This window comes from Vitis vinifera, chromosome 14 (assembly GCF_030704535.1).
Source record: "Vitis vinifera cultivar Pinot Noir 40024 chromosome 14, ASM3070453v1".
Taxonomy (NCBI): domain Eukaryota; kingdom Viridiplantae; phylum Streptophyta; class Magnoliopsida; order Vitales; family Vitaceae; genus Vitis; species Vitis vinifera.
The window spans coordinates 18992634-19013481 of record NC_081818.1 but is presented as its reverse complement, the minus strand read 5'-3'; the positions used below and the strand labels follow the sequence as shown (position 1 = coordinate 19013481).

Genomic DNA, 20848 nt, shown 5'->3' with positions numbered 1-20848 from the left:
GCTTGGGTTAGTGGCAAAAGAAGATTTGCACTTACAACAGATGGACATAAAAATGACATTTTTTCATGGTGATTTAGAGGAAGAAATTTACATGCATCAACCACAAGGGTTTCAAATTTAGGGAAAAGAGAAAATGGTAAGCTATAAAAGAGTCTATATGGCTTGAAACAGACTCCAAGACAATGGTATAAGAAGTTGACAACTTCATAACCAGTAATGGCTTTTTGAGGTGTCAAGCAGATCATTGTTGCTATATCAAGACATTTGATAACTTTTCTATTATTTTATTGTTATATGTTGGTGGTATGTTGATTGCGGAGGCTAGCTTATATGAGATTGATAAACTGAAAAAAAAAAAAAAAAAAAAAAGTTATCAAAGGAGTTTGCAATGCAAGATTTGGGTGTTGCAAAACAAATCCTTGGGATGAGGATTACTAGGGATAGGGAGGTCCTTAAACTATTACAGGAAGAGTATGTGAAGAAGGTGCTTAGCAGATTCAATATGGTTGGAGCAAAGCCTGTGAGTACCCCTTTGGCTAGTCACTTTTGGCTATCCAAAGATCAGTCATCCTCAACTAAACAAGGGCTGATTTACATGGCCAAAGTATCTTATGCCTCTACTATTGGCAGTCTTATGTATGTCATGGCTTGCACTAGATCAAATATAGCATATGCAATAGGAGTTGTGAGCAGATATATGAGTAATCCGGGAAAACAACACTGGGAGGCAGTGAAGTGGATTCTCAGGTATTTGAGAGGCACTACAGGGTTAGCTTTATATTTTAGGAAGTCAGATTTAGGCTTGTAGGAGTATGTAGATACTGATATGGTTGGTGATATAGACAGTAGAAAGAGTACTATAAGATATGTTTATACTCTAGGTGGTACCGCAGTCAATTGGATATCAAAGTTGCAGAAGATAGTTACACTTTCTACTATTGAGGCAAAGTAAGTTATAGTGATAGAGGTTAACAAAGAGATTATGTGGTTGCGATCTTTCTTAGAAGAATTGGGCACAAGTATGAGCGAAGTGTGTTACATTGTGACAATTAGAGTGTCATTCATCTGACAAAGAATCCCGTTTATCATGCTAGGACAAAGCACATACAGGTTCGGTATCACTTCATAAGATTAGCTTTAGAAGATGGAGTTTTAACACTCGAGAAGATTCAGGGGAATCCGAATCCAATTGATATGTTGACAAAGACAGCAATGATTGAGAAACTGAAGTTGCGCGCAACTTCAATTGGACTCTTCAACTGAGGATTGAGAAGTCGTAGCCACTACAGGTGGAGACAGTTAATGATGGATTAGTCTCCAAGTGGGAGATTGTTAAGATGTGTGGAGCCTAATTATTATCCTAATAGTAAGGATGTTTTAAGTTAGGGTATTTTAGGGATTTTACACATGTGATTTGGTTACCCTATTTATATTATGTTTAGGGTAGCCAACTTTGAAAAAGAAAGAGTTTTATTTTTTGGGGTATTGAGAGAGATAGAAAAACGCAGAAAGAAAAATCTAGAGGGTAAAGCATTTTGGGATTCTCTTGCACTCTTGTACTCTCTTTTCATCATTGTGAAAATCTGCAGTGGCTACAAGTGGATGTAACTCTCACATTGAAAGTGAACCACTACTATAAATCTTGTGTGTTTCTTTGTGTTTTATTTTTCACATTGGTTTATTATCGCTTTCGGAAAATAGGTTTAAGGTGTTTTAATCCTAACACTTTTTTGTCATTGCTTGACTTGATGATTTCAAGCATCTTCAGAAGTCAGTGGCTATTATGTGATTTACTTTGGAGTTATCCCTTCATAAATGCTTAAGAGTTTCAATTTAAATCTTAAGTGCTTCTTAGATTGAAAGCAAATGTGAAACGCCTTTTGAAGGAAGCTTACTCTGTCTTAAAGAAAAGCATTTTCTTCTATAAGATTAGCGATGACCCTAAATTCATTTCCAAGGCCCAAGGTTAAAATTATCGCCCTCCAACTTTTACTTTAAACTTTTCATTTACCCTCTTGTAAGCTTGGTTGATTTTAGTAATTTCCTTATGCAGCTCTTCATAAAATCTTTGAAATCTCATCACTTCTTCTTCTGAGTTACAATGACTAGATTGGGTAGAAATGTCATCGTTGGTTCACATTAAGAAACTAAAATCCGCCTAAACTACAGCAGTAAAATTAAATATCCCAGAGCTGTGGAAGGAATCTTCTGAAGTAATAGACTAAGGAAAAATCACTCCAATTGGCAGTCATCACCTTTACATAGTTTTTCCCATTCTTGGTTGGACATTCAGATATAATGTCCCTGGCCAGGGCACTTGAAACATTCCACGGAGGGATTTTCTTTCTTCCCTTTTTCTTTGGAATTTTACTTTGAATTTCTTAAGTTCTTTTTGTTCAAAGCTCTTTCCATTTACTAAACTAAAAGATTTCTTCAACTTTTCATGAAGAAAGCCATTTCTTCATCTCCAAAAGGAACGTCCTGTTTGTCTTCCAACTCATCAAAATCCATTTGAACAGGTCCGACATTTTCATCAATTTTGAGAGATTCAATAATTGTTCTCTTAGGTAGCAATGACCTTGGGTGAGAATCTACAGGGACATCTATTAATTTAGCATGTGTGCTCCACTCTCTTCCCTGCTGATGGTTTCAATCAATTAGCACCTATTAGAAGCTTAGAGATTTTAACTGCATTGGTACCTTTTGGGTCACTTCAACAATGTGGCCTACCTCTTTTGATATCATGCATGTAGCTACTGATGAAATTCACCTAGTTTACAAGACTAAAAATGACATAAGCCCTTTTAAGAGTTTATTCCCACAAATGCTGAATTCTTCCGTTCGACTGAGGTTTTACAATATATCTGTTTTATTCAATTTTCAGTTGTTACAACAGAATGAATGCAGCCAGTCTGAATAGGTAGATGCACTCTTCATCTATAGATTTAGGAATGATCTCATTCAGATTCATTAGGCATAGGTACACCCATGAGAGAGGTGTGATCTAGTTACAGAAAAGCCCTCTGATGTCCATACTAACAAATTGAGCAGAGGATCTCAGTTAGGCAGAAACATTTTCAGAGTGTACCAAATGCTTTGATGCCAAGTGAAATGGCCTACTGATTTTTTTTTTAATTAATTTTTTGGTCTCCAAAAATCCTTTGGAATATATTGTGTCATTAAGAAGGGTCTTGATCTGATTAGGTATTTATTTGTTGATTCTGAAAAATACCTGAATGAGCATGTCTGAGTTATAAGGAAGAGCAAGCTCCTTTCTGGGATCTTCATTCATTGGAATCCACAAACCCTATTCATTGGAACACTATATATATATATATATATATTGGATGGAATAATCAAACCAGATTTGGTCAGGGCTTTAAAATGAAAGCCATAAACAAAGACAGAAAAAGAAAAAAGAACAAAGGAAAAACAGCCTGGATCAGTTTTTAAAATTTTTAGTCACCCAATTTCCTTCCAGATCACGGCCAATAAGAGTTCAGGAAATCATTTTTTACAGCCATGTTTGATATATGTATACACTCGGGTCCTTAAAACTTGCTCTTGAGATCAACAATATCGTTACAAAATTTTCTTATCATTTAATGGGTAAATGTGCATTTGCAGATTGATAGAGCAGTGCGTGAGTGGAGATCCATCACAGACGCCCACATTTGCTTCAGTCATAGCAATTCTTGAGGAAGTTTCCATGACTCTTGGAAGACCTGCTTGCCCTGTCTGTTGATTGCCTTATGCTATATGCAATCCTGCATGCTTCCCTATGCCTATGGTATCTGCTCAATAAACCTCGGGTAATAATTTAGTGCTTTGGGTTTGGTAACTCACAGACCCACCCACTGTTTTCACATCCACTTTACATTGTTGATGTAAGCCACAGCAATAGTTGGGTTCGTCTCTCTCTTATCACTATCTTGTGATGAGCTTATTGTTCCCTTAATTATCTCACAACTAACAGGCTTCCAGTGAGTGGTAAATGTTTGAATTTGATTAAAATTAAGTGGATGCATGTTAGCATAGGAAGGATACAACAAATGTTGATAGAGTCAGATCTATTTATTAGCTCATTCCAGAGCTAAGAAACTCCTACATAAGCTGATAGGCAAGGGCTGGATCCTGGAGGGGAGTACATAGATATATTAAGGGTAACCGTTATATCCTAACAGCTTTAGTTTTGGTGGTTTAACCTAGGGGTGGTAATTCATGTTGGTGTGTGCATGTCATGTCAAACCCTAAATATTCTAGTACATAGGTCAAACCCAAACCCAACATGAATGAATAATGATCAGATTAAAAACATAAATCCAAATATTTTTTAATTATTAAACAAATAACACATCTTGAAACCCATTTAACTCAATAATCAAATTGAGTTAAACCTTATATAAGTCAATATAATTAATGTCTAAATCAAACATGTTTACGCTTAATTGACCTATTCATTGAAAAAAAAATTAAAAGAAGTTTAACATAAATTAAATAGTTTAAAGTTATAATTAGATCGATCAACATGATTATTAAATGGGTTAATTTAGATCAAATTCATGTAATGTAGGTTACCAGAAACCATTTGTTTATTAAATGGTTATGTAAATTGATACGAATTTGATTCAAATCTAATTATACTTAACTCAAACCCATGAAAAACATATTGAGTTTGAATCATATCAAACTTTTTCAACCCTAATTGAACTTAGTATTCCCTTGCAACCAAAGTTATAGTTCAACAATTTTTTAGTCCAAAAAGGTTAGTCTAGATTAATAGAATTGGTATTAATAGTATGAAACACCTACCTCCTCATTTAAAGAAATATATGAAAAAATTCTTAAGAAATATATATATATATATATATATATTATTTGATTTGTTATGATAAAAATGATGACATGATCAACATTTTATTATTATTATTATTATTATTATTATTATTATTATTATTATTATTATTATTAAGGTTAGTCTAGATTAATAGCATTTGTATTAATAGTATGAAACACCTACCTCCTCATTTAAAGAAATATATGAAAAAATTCTTAAGAAATATAATAATAATAATAATAATAATAATAATAATAATAATAGTTATTATTACTATTATTATTATTATTATTATCAATATTATTAGCAAAAGTTTTCCACTTTATATTCATGTATTCATTGTTTGCTATTTAAAATGACTCCCTTTCTAAGTTTTTTTTAGTAAATATTTTTTCATCGGATTTTCATATTTTCATCTAAAAACTCTTTCACAACAAAAATAGTGCACCATTGTTAATAATTTTGATTAGAAAAATGCATGGAGATTCTCCCAATGGACAAAAATTAATTCGGATTGACAAAGGCCAAGAGTCTTTGATTTAATGGAAAGAAGACTTGGAGGTCGGGAATTGGAAATAGGATTTGATGGTGTAGACAAGGCCAAGAGTCTTTGATTCCCATTCACACATGGCCAAGAGTCTTTGATTTAATGGAAAGAAGACTTGGAGGTCGGAAATTGGAAATAGAATTTGGTGGTGTAGACAAGGCCAAGAGTCTTTGATTTCCATTCACACCAGGCCAAGAGTCTTTGATTTCCATTTCCATTCACCAATTATCTTTCCTCAAAGTCTTCCATACATTTTTTTTCCGGGCCTTATTTCCATTCACTTGGACCAAGTCTAACTCTAGATTTGATGATTTTCTTTTTCTTTTTTTTTTCTTTTTTCTTTTTTGTTTTTTGTTTTGGTTTTTATTTATTTATTTATTTATTCAGATTTAGTGGCTTAGTCTTTCTGAGTGGAAATTAAAATCTGGAGATCCCTAGTGGTGGACTCCTCATTTAGAGCCAACAAACGATTTCTTTAAAACGAGAAAATTATTGGGAGTGGTGGAAACTTAGTTTGATTTATTTAAAAAAGAACAAACTCCAAGATCATAAAGATCTTTATACACATCATAAAGATCTTTATACACATCATAAAGATCTTCCATTGGAAACACCACTTCTCATTTCATAGAAAACCTCATGAATTTGTATAGAACTATCTTCTGCACAATCTCCAAGATCATTTTTGGGGAAAAGGAGAATAGCTTCAGAGATTAAGTCTTCAAAGAAGTAAAGAAAACACAACTATAGAAAATTAACTAGAAAAAACTTTTATACTTATAATTCATGTATTTTATGTATAAAGATTCCAATTTTGAAGGCTTTAGACTATTCAAAAAAAAAAAAATCATGTTTATTACTAAAAAGGATTTTTAAAATAAAAGTTTGTTTGATCATGTGACTAAAAAATAGTTTTTCCGTCTTTCAAAATAAAATATTGCTTTTAAAAATTCATAATATTATTTGACCATTATTCCATGTTTTAGGTTTTTAAGAATAAAGTGAAATAAAAAACAATACTTAGAGAACAAATAAAAATTGTTTTCATTGATTTTTAAAAAACGAGAGGAAAACATGGAGAGAATTAAGAAACCATAAAAAATAAATAAATAAAATTAAGTGTAGGATCATTCTTATTTTCTCTTTATGATCCAATACCGATACAAAAAATTTCAAATATGATCCTTCTTTAGATTACACATTTTTTTTAATTTCTTTTAACTTCTTTAAATTTTTCATTCATCAAATAAATTTTAAATCAAACTATACTTGATACATAAAATTTATTAATTTTAAAAGATAATTTGAAGAAGAAAAAAAAAGTCGATTTGATTAATACTAGAATATTATGGAACTCGATAATATTAGAAAGTCATACACCAAAATTTTAATTTAAATGATTTGGTTACTTCTTTACATATATCATATTTTTACAAATTTTTTTACTAAGAAAATAAACTCCAAATCAAATAAGAATTAATGCATTGGATCCATTAACGTGTTTAGTAATTTTTAAAAGGAATTTATAACTCAAATAGTGATTCAATTAGTACTAGAAATTTATGGATAAAAATTGCTTTTGAACGACTATTATTTCTCTTCTATATAAAATCATATTTTTTCAATTTTGTCATTGGGCAAATAAATTCCAAATTAAACAAAACTAAATGCGTTGAATTTATTAATAAATCTAATCATTTTTAAAAATAATTTGAAACTTAAATAGTGAAACCATTAATACCATAAGTTTATGAATAAAAATTTATTCATAACAATTGTATTATTTCTTTTTTGCACATAATTATATTTTTTTATAGAAATTTTCTTATTAGAAAAAGGAACTTCAATTAAGACAACACTTGGATTTAAATTGTTAATAGATTTAACAATTTTTAGAAATAATTTGGAACTCAAAAAAATAGATCTAATCACTATAAAAGAAAAATAATGGACCAAAACTATATATATATATAGAGTAATGACCAAATCATTTAAAATTTTGTATTTGAGTCATTGAACTACTTAGAGGGGGGATGGATAGTTAGTCCAAGATTTTAATGTCTAATTTCAATTTTATCTCAATTTCTTTTAACTTCATATTAATTCAAATTCAAATTAATCAAATAAAAATTATCAACATTATCTAGAAAATCAATCCATAATAAGAGAAACATGGTATGCAAGGAAAACCACCTATAGAGTACTAGCATAAACTTTGTAGCTATAAGCACTACTAGCCAAATAACCACAAATAAAATCCACTAAATATGAAACAAAAAAAATGGTGTACAGTTTTATCTAATTTTGATTTATCTATTGACAAGAGTCTTGTCAGCCCAAGGGTTCTCCTAAGTGAATTTTAATGATAACAAATCATGGTAAGTAAGCTAATGATTTAAAATTGAGATGAGTTTTAAGTATAAATTGAGAAATTCAAATGAGGAATCAAGTCGATCATTAAAGGATCTAAGAAGTGTAAGATCAAGAGAGCATGAAGTCCATTCAAGCATAGGGACTTAATGCAATCACTTGGGTGAACTTACAATTTTTAACTCATTCATGCATCATTTTCATACTTATATTTTATAAACTCGAATCTTAAGCAAAAACCACTCAAAATGTGTTTTACAAAAGTGTCTAAAGACATTATCTAAGTGTTAAAAAGATTTGGAATGAAAAATATAGGTTTTTTTAGCCAAAATTGTCCAATCAGTTGAGAAATGGCTTAACGGGCTCAACCAATTAGGAAACCAATCAATCGATTACCCTTTCCCAATCAAGGACTGATCAAAGGGTGCACAAAACATTCTCTTTCTTCTAGAATGATTATCTTCTTGATCGAAGAGAACCTTTTCTCAGTCGAAGGTACCACTTTCTCAATCAAGGTTTAGTCAAACCCCTAATGATCACTTGCCAAACATTAAATGTCAATAGGTAGTCAACTGATCAATCAAAACTCGACTAGGTTATTAAGTAACTTCCTTATACTTATTAAGTAATTATGCTAGGTTAAGTAATCTTAAACTTACATCTATTGGAGTAAGGATTGACTGTTAATGTTTTAAGTTGAAGATATACTTGAAAAGAAATTTTAGTGCCCATTGGAGTCGGAAAATCTAATTGTAAAGACTTGGAAGTTTGGTTGAAGCTTCAAACTAGAGAAACACTCACTTGAAAGGAGCTTGAGAAGAGTGGACGTAAACAGGATTGTTGAACCACTATAAACTTTATGCATACATTCTTTCTATTCTTTATATCTTTACATTTACTGCTCAATTAATTGTTTAATTAAATGTGTTCTTGACAATCTTTTAAAAACCCAATTCACCCCCTCTTGAGTTTTTTTTTTTTCTAATCAAATTATCCTTAATCTTCCTTTCTAAAACCTAAAATTGGACTTTTTATATGAAAATTTAAAAATCAACATGTGTTATGCTCCTATTAGCCACTTATTTCCCAAATAATTACCTAAAATAACTATAAAAAAAATACTAAAATCTTGATAGAGTGACAAAGATGCAATTCCCAAAGTGAAGGAAGCATAATCCTAAATTGGCAATGTGTAATTCCAAAATTGGGACAATTTTGAAATCATTAGTTGAATTTTTAAAATCACCATTTTGAATTTGTAATGGTCCTTCAACTTTGTTCAATTATCTCAAATGGCCATAACTTCTTCATTGCAACTCTAATTTGTGCACATTTTGAAACAGTGGATTCCTAACTTTTCAAACTTCAAAATCATATGTGTCTTACTGCAAAAAAAATTAGGGAAATGCTTCAAACATTGTGCTTCAAAAATTATGTCAAAGTTAAGGTATGTGTTGTTGCCATGTTTGAGTTTTAATTTCCATTTTAAGCTTAATTGCATTTGCTTCAAACCTTATTCCTCAGGGTTGCTTGGCCTCTACACTTCTCTATATAATTAATTTCTCATTGTTAGCACTCATAAATTCCTTATATTTTCCTTACATGGACTCTTCTCACGCTTCACAAGTGTTAAATATCTCTTTAAGCATAAATGACGCCTTACTCTACTTAATTTGGTTGAAAATTATTTTTGCAACTTGCATATTTTTTCTCCCTTAAACCTAAAATTAAGTTCAAAATATATGTTAGATCTATAACTAGGGTATTAACATTAATTTGTGTTAAGTTAGATGATCTGAATTTTTTATATTATATAAATCATATCATATATTTGTCATTATAGCACATATCTTGGCTCTAATTAGAAATCCCTTAGAAGCCATAGTGCACTACTTCTAATTGGTGTGATGACTTACCTTGATCATCAAGATGGTTCTCGAATGTTGAGTGTATTAGTGTGTATGATTACACATTGAACAAGATTCAAGAAATTATTTAAATTGGATTTAATCAATTTTCATCTTGATATAATTTCATAAGATATTGGAGTGTAATTGATTCTCTTTAATAGAGTACTGAGTCAACTTCATAATTGGATTTTGAAGGAGTTATTATTTTCCTATATATCTTAATGGTTGTTGCTTGAGCTTATATTCTTTATTGCAACAAAGTTTTGAGGATTTATGGAGAATTAGTCATTTATGTGAATGAAGTTGTTTCGGTAAAAACACAAAATTGCATAAAAATTTATGATTACTTATTTTGGCTTTTTCTGGATTGGGCTAATTAATTAAGAGCCAGTGAGTCAAATTAAGTCACCTAAGCCTAAATTGGGAAAAAGTCACTTACACTTATAGGAAAGTCTATAAAAACCCCTTGGTTTTTAAGGTTGGACTTTTAACTTTTCAAACTAATAGTCTTCAAGGAACCTCAACATCTTTCTCTCTTTCCTGCCAAGGTGCGTAGCCACTTTACACAAATATCATGGATCTAAGAAATAGCCACCAAGAAAAGGTTGCAAAGTTATTAAGAATCCTATATTAACTAGATTATGATCCGGGAACATCTAGATCCAAATGTACGATTTATAACACCTAGATCTAAGTTTTAATGCTTCCTTTGTTGATAGATCTAATATTCCTAGGATTTAGAAAGCATGCAACCTATTGTCTTGGCATTATGATAAAACCAATATCTATAATCCAATAAGATAGTAGCTATCAACCTTAACTCTAATCCTTGAGTCTTAGATCCTCCTATATCATGATCAATTGACACTCTCTTGTTCACAAATGATGTGTCAAATTTCATTAAAGAAATTGTTATGGTCACAAACTACATGATCATAAACCTTAGGATCACCCAATGAGACATATTGTTTTAAACTTACAAGATATCATGGTGTCTCTATTGAGAATATTTGTTATCATATACCTTAATCACTAATCACCTAATCTATAAGAAATATATAATCACTTTAAGATCTCACTCATAGGTCAAAGTAACTTATGACCTTAGTATTAATGTAATATTTTCTCATGGTTGAGAACACAAGCAACATAGCAGCTTAGAGAACATATGACAACACAATAGTCATTAGTCATGACAAATCAATTAAGAGGTAGCCATCCTACCTATTAAGAGGTAGTGTACTATAATTTCTAATAAATTGCCTAAGTCATGAAATAGTCATGAACTAACTCACCATAAGAAATATAACTTAAATCTTCTATGCAGCTCCTAATGCACTTAAGTCATGTACAAGACAAGTGATTAGACTAGAATACTCAAATATGTCATAATGCAATAATAAGATGATAAAGCAAAACTGATATCATATATAATTAAATAAAAAATGTTATATTATGTCACTACTTTTAAGGGTTCTATTCTTATAACATTAATGTGAAACCTCTCTGTAGATATAAAAAAATTTTGTGAATTAAATTTCGCTAAATTGATATTCAAATTTGCAACTTCCCAATTTAACAAAATTTGGGGTCAACAAGTGATGAGTCATACATATTTGACACATGGCATATATTCAAAGTGTGATAGGTGGTTAAATTTGGAAGGCTACAAAATTTAGTCTTACAAATAAAATTAAATCTTCCAATTACAACCAAAAGAGAATTAAAAACAAAATATTCTCTTGTTCATAAATTTCTAAAGAAAATCAATCTTTCAATTGAAGTCAAAAGATAATTAAAAATAAATATTCTCTTGTTGACAAATTTCATTAATGAAGGAGACAAGTTACCAAAATCAAGAAATCAAATTATTTGAATTAAACAACTAAATCTTGGGGATTCCAAATTGAATTCCCTAATTTCACCTATAAATAGTCGTGACTCCCTTCAATGAAGAGGATTTCAGATCAACAAAATGAATTCACAAAAAAGAAAAAGAAAAAAAAGTTTTCACAATATTTCCCTACAAGTCCAAAAAATGATAGAAATGTTACACATGCGATCTTTGCCATTCAAGGAGTTCATTTGAGAGCAAGCCACTTGTGGCCCTCGATTGATATTCAAAATTAAGAAAACGTTTTTGTCACTATCTTTCAAATTGTGATCAAGGTGAATGATTCAGATGGAAATATTCTTGTGTAAACGAATATTACCACAAAAAAAAAAAATTATCCCCATGATTAATTTTAATAAAAAAAATTTTGCTTTGCATATTTTCCTACTATTTTTCTTACATTGCGGGACTTTTATAAAATTTGTGCATACACCCTCTATTATTGGTACAATATGATTATAGTGGCTACTAGAGCAAAGGTTGATGACTTACAGTGGGAGAATCGATGCTAAGAAAATCATGTTCTAGTATTCAATATAATGCATCATGCTGAATTTTCCAAGGAAAACAAGCTCAATGACATTTTAGCCTAATCAATGTTTCAATATTTTTGTTGTAATTCTTTTTCTGATTTAATAAACCTTTTATTATTCAATTCAACTATATTTTTCCAATTTGTAGTACTATTAATTATGAGTGATTCAGTCATAAACTAGCTTTTGTTGATTCTTGCTATTTTACTTGTGCTCAAAATTTTCCCTACTCAATGGCAAACCTCATTTATTTTGGAGAAAATGCATTTAACTTGAGAACCATTTCATTTGTTTTTTGAGTTGTCACTTATTTTAATTATTCTTTTAAAAGAAAACAAAATAAGAAAGAAAACTTTATTATGGCTCCTTAAAATAGAAAACCAAATTTATGAACTAAGGAAGAGTTCAAGGATTAGGCTATCTAGTGGAAAAGTGTTAGTCAACCAACTAAGTTCAAAATAAATTTGGTCTCTATTATGTAAGGTGATGAAACTTTGAAATTCTATTAAGGTGATGAAACTTTGAAATTCTATTAATTAATCAATGTATATAAAAGTAACAAAAAATAAACAATATGATACAATAAAGAAATATCCAATAATCATAGTCTAAAGAGTTTCGCTTTATAAATGGATAATCTCATTGATATTATGTTATAAGAACATTAATATAATTGATTGTTCAAATAGGGTGTACTGTGTTGTCAATGTGATAATATGTTAGTTAACAATGTGATAATATTTGATGAATTGGATCCAAATTTGTTTCATGTCTTTCCAATATTTGACGTAAGGGTAATATTTAGTGTTGTGGCACAATTGCCGCCATTTAATATCCTTTAAAATGAATTTGCAGATATATCTGACAAATCACTAATTGGTGACAACAAATTTTTGTACACCATTGCATATCAAAGTTATTGATTTGGATTTTCAAATGGTAAAAAAAGGACATGTCTTCCCTTAGGCACCTACAAAGTGTCAATTAGTTTCATTGATAATAACACATGAGTCTTAGGATGTTTAACTAAAATGGATTACTTAAAGCCTAATTTTGAAACCTTTTTCAATAAAGATACACCAAAATATAGTATATATATGGAGTATATCCACCACCATAAATTGTAGCTTCCTTTTTATAGATAACATTTTCATCTTTGTTTATATATTGTTATTTTTCTTTCGTCTTAATGGAACTCAAAGTTTATTAGTTTAACCTTGAAAACTAGAGTCATGCTAAATTTGTAAAGATTCAAAGATATTAGAAGTGGCAAATTAAATTTTGGATTCACTTGACATCTTCCATAATTATGGTACATTTTCTCATTCCCTTTATCCACTTGCAACAAATCATGTTTGAGAAAAAGTAGAGTATGCTTAATACTTTTATAGCACATGTATTACCATGATTGCGAGCACAGAGTTATCCAATGTTTATTCCCTAAATACTACCATTTATTTTTCTCTTAGAAAAGAAGTTCATCACCCATTGGTCTTCTAATTCCACACAACATTACTCCATCAAGCTTTTTTATACTCCTACCACTACCTCCTATAGGAGTTTATGCCATGTCTCAATCCCAATATGATAAATCATCCTCCTAGAGCAAATATTGATCATCGCCTTGGTAAGCTATTGTTAGGATAAAGTCCTTTGAAGCATGACACGATGTAACCGATTTGAAATACATTATTTATTTAATGATATTCCAAGTTCAGTTTTATCTTTTCTTATACTATGCATTATACTCTATGAGCATTCTAGCCTAGCATCTCTTGTATTATATATGACTTGGGTGCAATAGGAGTTGTACAAAAGATCCAAGTCATGGGTTCTTTTCAAGTAGATTATTTATTCACAATCTATTCATGAAGTTAGGTCATCCATTTGAGGCTATAGTACATTACCTCCTAATTATAGGAATTGTTGGTCTTGGTTGCCAGGATGGGGTTCCCATTATGAGTGTACTAATATGTATGGTTACACATTGGACATGACCTATGGTGAGTCATGACATTAGATCATCAAGTAGTCATGAATTTACCAAGCTACTACACTATATAGTCTCCCAACCTTAAGAGAATATTGAGTTTGTGCATAAATTAATAGTGGTTTTGACCTACAAGTGAGATTATAAGTTAATCATATATTCCTTATGGATTAAGTCACTGTTGATGGAAACCGATGGCAATAGATATTTTTAATAGAGGTGACATAATATCTCATGAACTTTGAGATAACATGTCCCATTAAGTGATCCTAAAAACATGTGGTCATGAAACCTATGAGTCCACAGTAATTCGTTTAGTGGAATTTAACATATGCTTTTAGTAAGTTAGAGTATGTTATTTGAGATAGCATGTCCCATTAGGTGATCCTAAGAACATGTGGTCATGAAACCTATGAGTCCACAATAATTCTTTTAGTGGACTTTAACATATGCTCTTAGTAAGTTAAAGTATATTATTTGATCACATAATAGGAGAATATGTAACTCAAGGATTGTAAAGGTAGTCTTAAAATGTTGATACATTTCACCTTATTAGACTACAAATAACTAGTTCATGGGGAAACTATATATAGTGGATAACAAGTCATGAACCTGAGTACTTGATGTCTCATTATAATATACATAGGGTACTTGAGTAAAGTTGACTCTCTATAGTAGAATGTTGAGTCAACTTCTTCAGAATCGGATTCTAAGAGAGCTAGTATGTCCTATGGGTTCCAATGGCCCTACTCAAGCTCATATTCCTTGATGACATGGTTTATGAGGGTTAAATGAGTTTTTAGTTCACTTTTGTGCATAAAAGGCGTTATAGTAATCATGCAAAGTCACATAGAGGTAAGTGAACGATATCTTTAGATTAGGTTAATTGATTAATTGGAGCCTTGTTGAGTTAATTAATCAATTAGAAAACTTTTTAGGCTAAATTAAGTGATCCAAGCCCATGGTGGACTCAAGTCACTTAAGCCCAATAGGAAACATATAAATACCCTTTTAAGGGTTAAGGTTTTATGTCTTATGATTCTCTCCCTTTAGTTTAGAGAGAAAACCCTAGCCCCCAACCCTAAGATCTCCACAATCTTAGTGCCTAAACTCAAGGAGGAGTGATCGGGTAGAAGATCATGACGTTTATGAGATCTATTGCGATTTTGGAGCTTGCTACATCAACATGAATTGACATGGGAACATTCGGATCACAAGTATAACATTTTCTCTTGATCTATGGTATCTATATTGGATTTTGATACCAAGTTTTCCATTGTGTTTAGATTTGGAGAAGCCTATGATAGTTTTTTATGCACCCTAATGATCTAAGGGATGCAAACGAAGAAATTTGAGGTTTCCTAATAACTATTGCCTCACCAACTAGCTAACTAGACATGAGCCCCTTGAGCAAATTTCTACTTTTACTCCTCATCTTATAGGATATTAGTGGTTGTTTCCAATTGTTATTCCCCTCTCAAGGGTAGGTTTTTACATGTTACTCACTAGTTCACTCAATAGGGGAATACTAAATAAGATAAGGTCATAGAAAAGAGAAAAAAATGAATTCTCAAGTCACCATTCAAGTACAACAAGATATGTAACAAACAAAGTTATTATATTCACCATATCACCATATATATGTACCATCAAATTCATGATAAATAACATTATTTGATGATGTTCATATTAGGATAAAGCCTTTAAAAGCATGACATGATGTAACATATTTGGATTTATTATCAATATGATTTTAGTTTCCAATTTCTATCTATCATATTCCATACCTTACATCTTATTAGCATTTTGGTTTACATATTTGTATCGTATATGACTTGGGTGCATTAGGAACTACATGAATGATCCAACTGATTACTACTCAAAAAGTGTTATTTGATAGCCTATAATTAATCCTTTTAAACACTTTTGAGTAGTAGTTTAGGCCTTTTAACTCAATTGGCATGTTAAGGATCCTTTAAAGCAATTTTGATCACTTTGTGTAAGTTTTGGTGTTTTTGATAGTATATTGATCACCAAAGCAAGTCAAGAATGAGGAGAGCTATGAGGAATCTTGGGCAAAGCTTAGAATTCATTTGCCAAGAGTGAATTCGGATTGCAAGGAGAAAAAGCAAAGAGAATCTGCCATAAAGCATATTCTTGATGACAGTCGTAGCAGCCACTTTTGGAGCACTTTCTAAAGTCCAAATGATGCATGCTATATACCATTTCAAATCTCAGGAAGTCAACAATCCAATGCTTCAAACGGTGTGTGATTCGGAGTTGAAACGAAGAAGTTGCAGCCATTACAAGTCAATCACTCTAAAGTTTTGTGGAATCAGCCTTTTGTTGCGAGAATTTCACAGCACTTTTGTACAGTAAGGTGTTTCTCCTTCTGACGATTCACGAACCATGCCGCGAGAAGGGAGCTGGGAACCTCAAGGTGGAAGCCAACTTCACAGCCCTGTGAAGATAGCTCGGTGTTGCGAAATAATTTCGCAGCCCTCTTGGGTGTCTGCGAGATTTCGCAGACACCATTTTTCTCCTGCGAAATGGCTCCTGAAGCCTCCCGAAGCTTGCTACCGACATTGGGAGATATTTTCCATTAGATTTTTGTTGTCTAAATCCCAAAATACTCCTTGTAAACCACCAATTACATGATTCCTTAGTTTTTAAGTTAGTAAAAAGACTAAATATCTTTGTAACAATTAGTTTTATATTATGTTGATATATATACCTCTCGGGAGCCTGTTCTCGAGGAGGAGTTCCTTCTGAAAACGTTTGGGTAAGCAAGTAAAGGTTTTTTTCTTTCTACTGCCTTACCTTCTCACTTTGTATTTTCATTTTATTTCTAAGTTATGAATTCTCTGAGGAGTTTTCCCCAGAGAATGAGTAACTAAACCTCCAATTCCTTGGAGTTAAGGTTGTCGGGGAAGGTTCCAAGTGCAAGAATGCAAAGCTCTGTGGTTTTAGCTAGTAATGAAGAGGAAGTGAAATCCTTTAGTGATTTCAATGTTTTTAGTTAACTTAAAACACCTTGGAGTCACCTGGGCCAACACTTGGTAAGGCAAGTGATTTCCAACCATGGAAATGCACTAGTTTACCCCTTGCGAGCCTCTGGGAGGTGACTTCAAGGTAGGATTTTCTGGAATTACCAACACTTGGTAAGCTTTTGGACTCCTAGGAGACATCCATTAGTTATCTCTTGCGAGTTTGTGAAGGGAAGTCCAAGGTTAAAGATCACCTTGAATGGTAAGTGCTCGTGAGAGGCTTAAACCATTACAAGTTGTATCAGTGAGAGAATTAAAGTGAAATCTAATTGAAGGAGTCTCTGTACATCACCGGTTAGAGAATTGACTATATGTTGAATCTCTAATGCGAGGAAATGAACCATCTGACCGGAGCTATGTCTTTTGCATGAGGAACCACCCTAGTGAACCTAAATCTCCAAGGAATGTTTTTCTTCCTAAATTATTCCAAACTTCTGTTAAGTTAGTTAGTTTAAGTCTCAACCTTTACCAATCAAAGTTTGTGTTTTATTTCTTAAGCTAACCGTGAAATGAAACAAAACCAATTCACTTGGAATTGGTATCCTTGATTGCTTGTTAATCATTCCCAGTGAACGATCCTAGAGCCACTATACTATAGTAGCTTTTATTTGCTACCCTAGTGTATGGTGTTATAGGTATAAATTTTGCTGATCACTCCCTCATCCAAGGAGCACCAGCTAGACACGAATCAGCTGAGACACCAATTGGGCACGAATCAAATAGCGCCGTTGCCGGGGAATGAGTGTCAAGTTCATTGTGATACCATTTTTGAGCACTTGTGATTTTCATCACAAGTTGGTAAAGTTTCTTTCACTTTACTAATTTTCATTCTTTCTTTGTTTATTCATAATCTAAGTTTATCTTTTTAAAATTTAGTCTAGTTTAATTTTGTTGTTGTAGCCCTGTTTCTCTTGTTGTCCTCTGTTTTTATTTAAGTTGCAGGTAGATACTAGTTGTGTATGCCCAAGTGGATACGAGACAGTGGAGGTAGGCTTGTTAAGTGTGATACACCTCAGAGAGGAGAATTTGAAGTAATCTTGAATATCATGGAGGCTGCACCTGAAGATCAGCATAGTCACCAAGGTCGTCAAGATAATCTCAATGAATTCAGATCAATGAGGGACCGTATGCATCCACCTCGTATGAGTGCACCATCATGTATAGTGCCCCCTACAGAGCAGCTAGTGATCAGACCGTATCTTGTTCCACTTCTACCAACTTTCCATGGGATGGAAAGTGAGAATCCGTATGCACACATCAAGGAATTTGAAGATGTTTGTAATACATTCCAAGAGGGAGGAGCTTCAATTAATTTGATGAGGCTTAAGTTATTTCCTTTTGCTTTAAATGATAAGGCCAAAATTTGGCTTAATTCTTTAAGGCCAAGGAGTATCCGCTCTTGGACTGATTTACAAGCTGAATTCCTCAAGAAATTTTTTCCTACTCATAGAACAAATGGCTTGAAAAGGCAAATTTCAAACTTCTCAGCTAAAGAGAATGAGAAATTCTATGAGTGTTGGGAGAGATACATGGAAGCTATAAATGCTTGTCCTCACCATGGCTTTGATACTTGGCTATTGGTGAGCTATTTTTATGATGGTATGTCCTCCTCAATGAAGCAACTCCTCGAGACAATGTGTGGGAGAGATTTCATGAGCAAAAATCTAGAGGAAGCTATGGATTTCTTGAGCTATGTAGCTGATGTTTCAAGGGGATGGGATGAACCAACTAAAGGAGAAGTGGGAAAGATGAAGTCTCAGTTGAATGCTTACAATGCAAAGGCTGGGATGTACACTTTGAGGGAAGATGATGACATGAAAGCAAAGTTGGCAGCTATGACAAGAAGATTGGAGGAGCTGGAGCTGAAAAGAATACATGAAGTGCAAGCTGTTGCTGAAGCACCAATGCAAGTAAAGCTGTGTCCCAATTGTCAATCATTTGAACATTTGGTTGAGGAGTGCCCTGCAACTTCAGCTGAAAGGGAAATGTATAGAGATCAAGCAAATGTTGTTGGACAATTTAGGCCCAATAACAATGCTCCTTATGGAAATACCTACAATTCAAGTTGGAGGAATCATCCAAATTTCTCATGGAAGGCCAGAGCAACTCAATACCAACAGCCGGATCCACCATCTCAGCAATCTTTAAGTATTGAACAAATAATAGCCAATCTCAGCAAGGTAGTGGGAGATTTTATTGGAAAGCAAGAAGTCACCAATGCTCGACTTGATCAAAGGATGGATGGAATGTAAAATGATATGAATCAAAAATTTGATAACATCCAATATTCAATCTCCAGGCTTACAAATTTGAACACACTGCAAGAAAAAGGAAGATTTCCTTCTCAACCTAACCAAAATCCCAAAGGTGTCCATGAAGTGGAAAGCCATGAGGGAGAATCATCACAGGTGAAAGATGTGAAGGCCTTGATCACTCTAAGGAGTGGTAAAAAAATTGAGCAGCCAACACCCAAGCCACATGTTGAGAAAGAAGAAGAGATAAAGAAAGGGAAGGAAATGGAAGATAAAGACAGTGAGATCAGTGAAGAAAGGAAGGACTCTGATGCAACAATGAATGCAATTCCAGAGAAGGAGCTTCTGAAGGAAGAAATGCTGAAGAAATCAACTTCTCCACCTTTTCCTCAAGCATTACAGGGGAAAAAGGGGGTTAGAAATGCAGCTGAAATCCTTGAAGTCTTGAGACAAGTGAAAGTTAATATTCCACTGCTGGATATGATCAAACAAGTTCCAACGTATGCGAAATTCCTAAAGGACTTGTGTACTATCAAAAGAGGGTTGACTGTAAACAAGAAAGCCTTCTTGACTGAGCAAGTAAGTGCAATCTTACAGTGTAAGTCTCCTTTGAAGTACAAAGACCCTGGAAGTCCTACCATTTCAGTCATGATTGGAGGAAAGATAGTTGAGAAAGCCTTGTTAGACTTGGGAGCAAGTGTGAATTTGCTTCCATATTCTGTCTACAAGCAATTGGGACTTGGAGAGTTGAAGCCAACAGCAATTACTCTATCTCTAGCAGATAGATCAGTGAAAATTCCAAGAGGGGTAATTGAGGATGTATTGGTTCAAGTGGATAATTTCTACTATCCAGTAGATTTTATTGTTCTTGATACAGATCCTACTGTAAAGGAAGCTAATTTAGTTCCTATCATCCTTGGAAGGCCATTTCTTGCAACTTCAAATGCAATCATCAACTGTAGAAATGGGCTTATGCAACTCACTTTTGGTAATATGACACTGGATCTCAATATTTTCTATATGTCTAAAAAGCAAATCACTCCAGAAGAAGAAGAAGGTCCAAAAGAGCTATGTATTATTGATACTTTGGTGGAGGAGCACTACAATCAACATATGCAAGAAAAGTTGAATGAAAGTCTTGAAGATATTGAGGAAGGTTTTTCTGAATCTCCTATTGGGCTTGCTACTCTACAAAGTTGGAGAAAGATAGAAGGAATTCTACCTTTGTTCAATGAAGAAGAGGAGGCAGCTGTTGAAAAAGAAATTCCAAAACTCAATCTGAAGCCTTTACCTGTGGAGCTGAAATATACATACCTTGAAGCAAATAATCAATGTCCTGTTGTGATATCTTCATCTCTGACCAGTCATCAAGAGAAGTGTTTAATGGAAGTTCTCAGGAGGTGTAAGAAGGCAATAGGATGGCAAATATCTGATTTGAAAGGCATTAGTCCTTTAGTTTGTACTCATC

The 20848-nt window shown here is 32.7% G+C and overlaps 1 protein-coding gene across 3 annotated transcripts in view; it reads left to right on the top strand.

Annotated features, from left to right (window-relative positions):
* LOC100852545 (integrin-linked protein kinase 1) overlaps positions 1-4053 on the top strand; it is a 76693-nt gene extending 72640 nt beyond the window's left edge. For all 3 annotated transcript variants that reach the window (XM_010662071.3, XM_010662072.3, XM_010662073.3), the window contains exon 12: positions 3628-4053. In XM_010662071.3, coding sequence (XP_010660373.1) covers positions 3628-3745 — 118 coding nt within the window. In that variant the 3' untranslated portion in view covers positions 3746-4053. The remainder of the gene's footprint in view (positions 1-3627) is intronic.
* The last annotated feature ends 16795 nt before the right edge of the window (positions 4054-20848 follow it).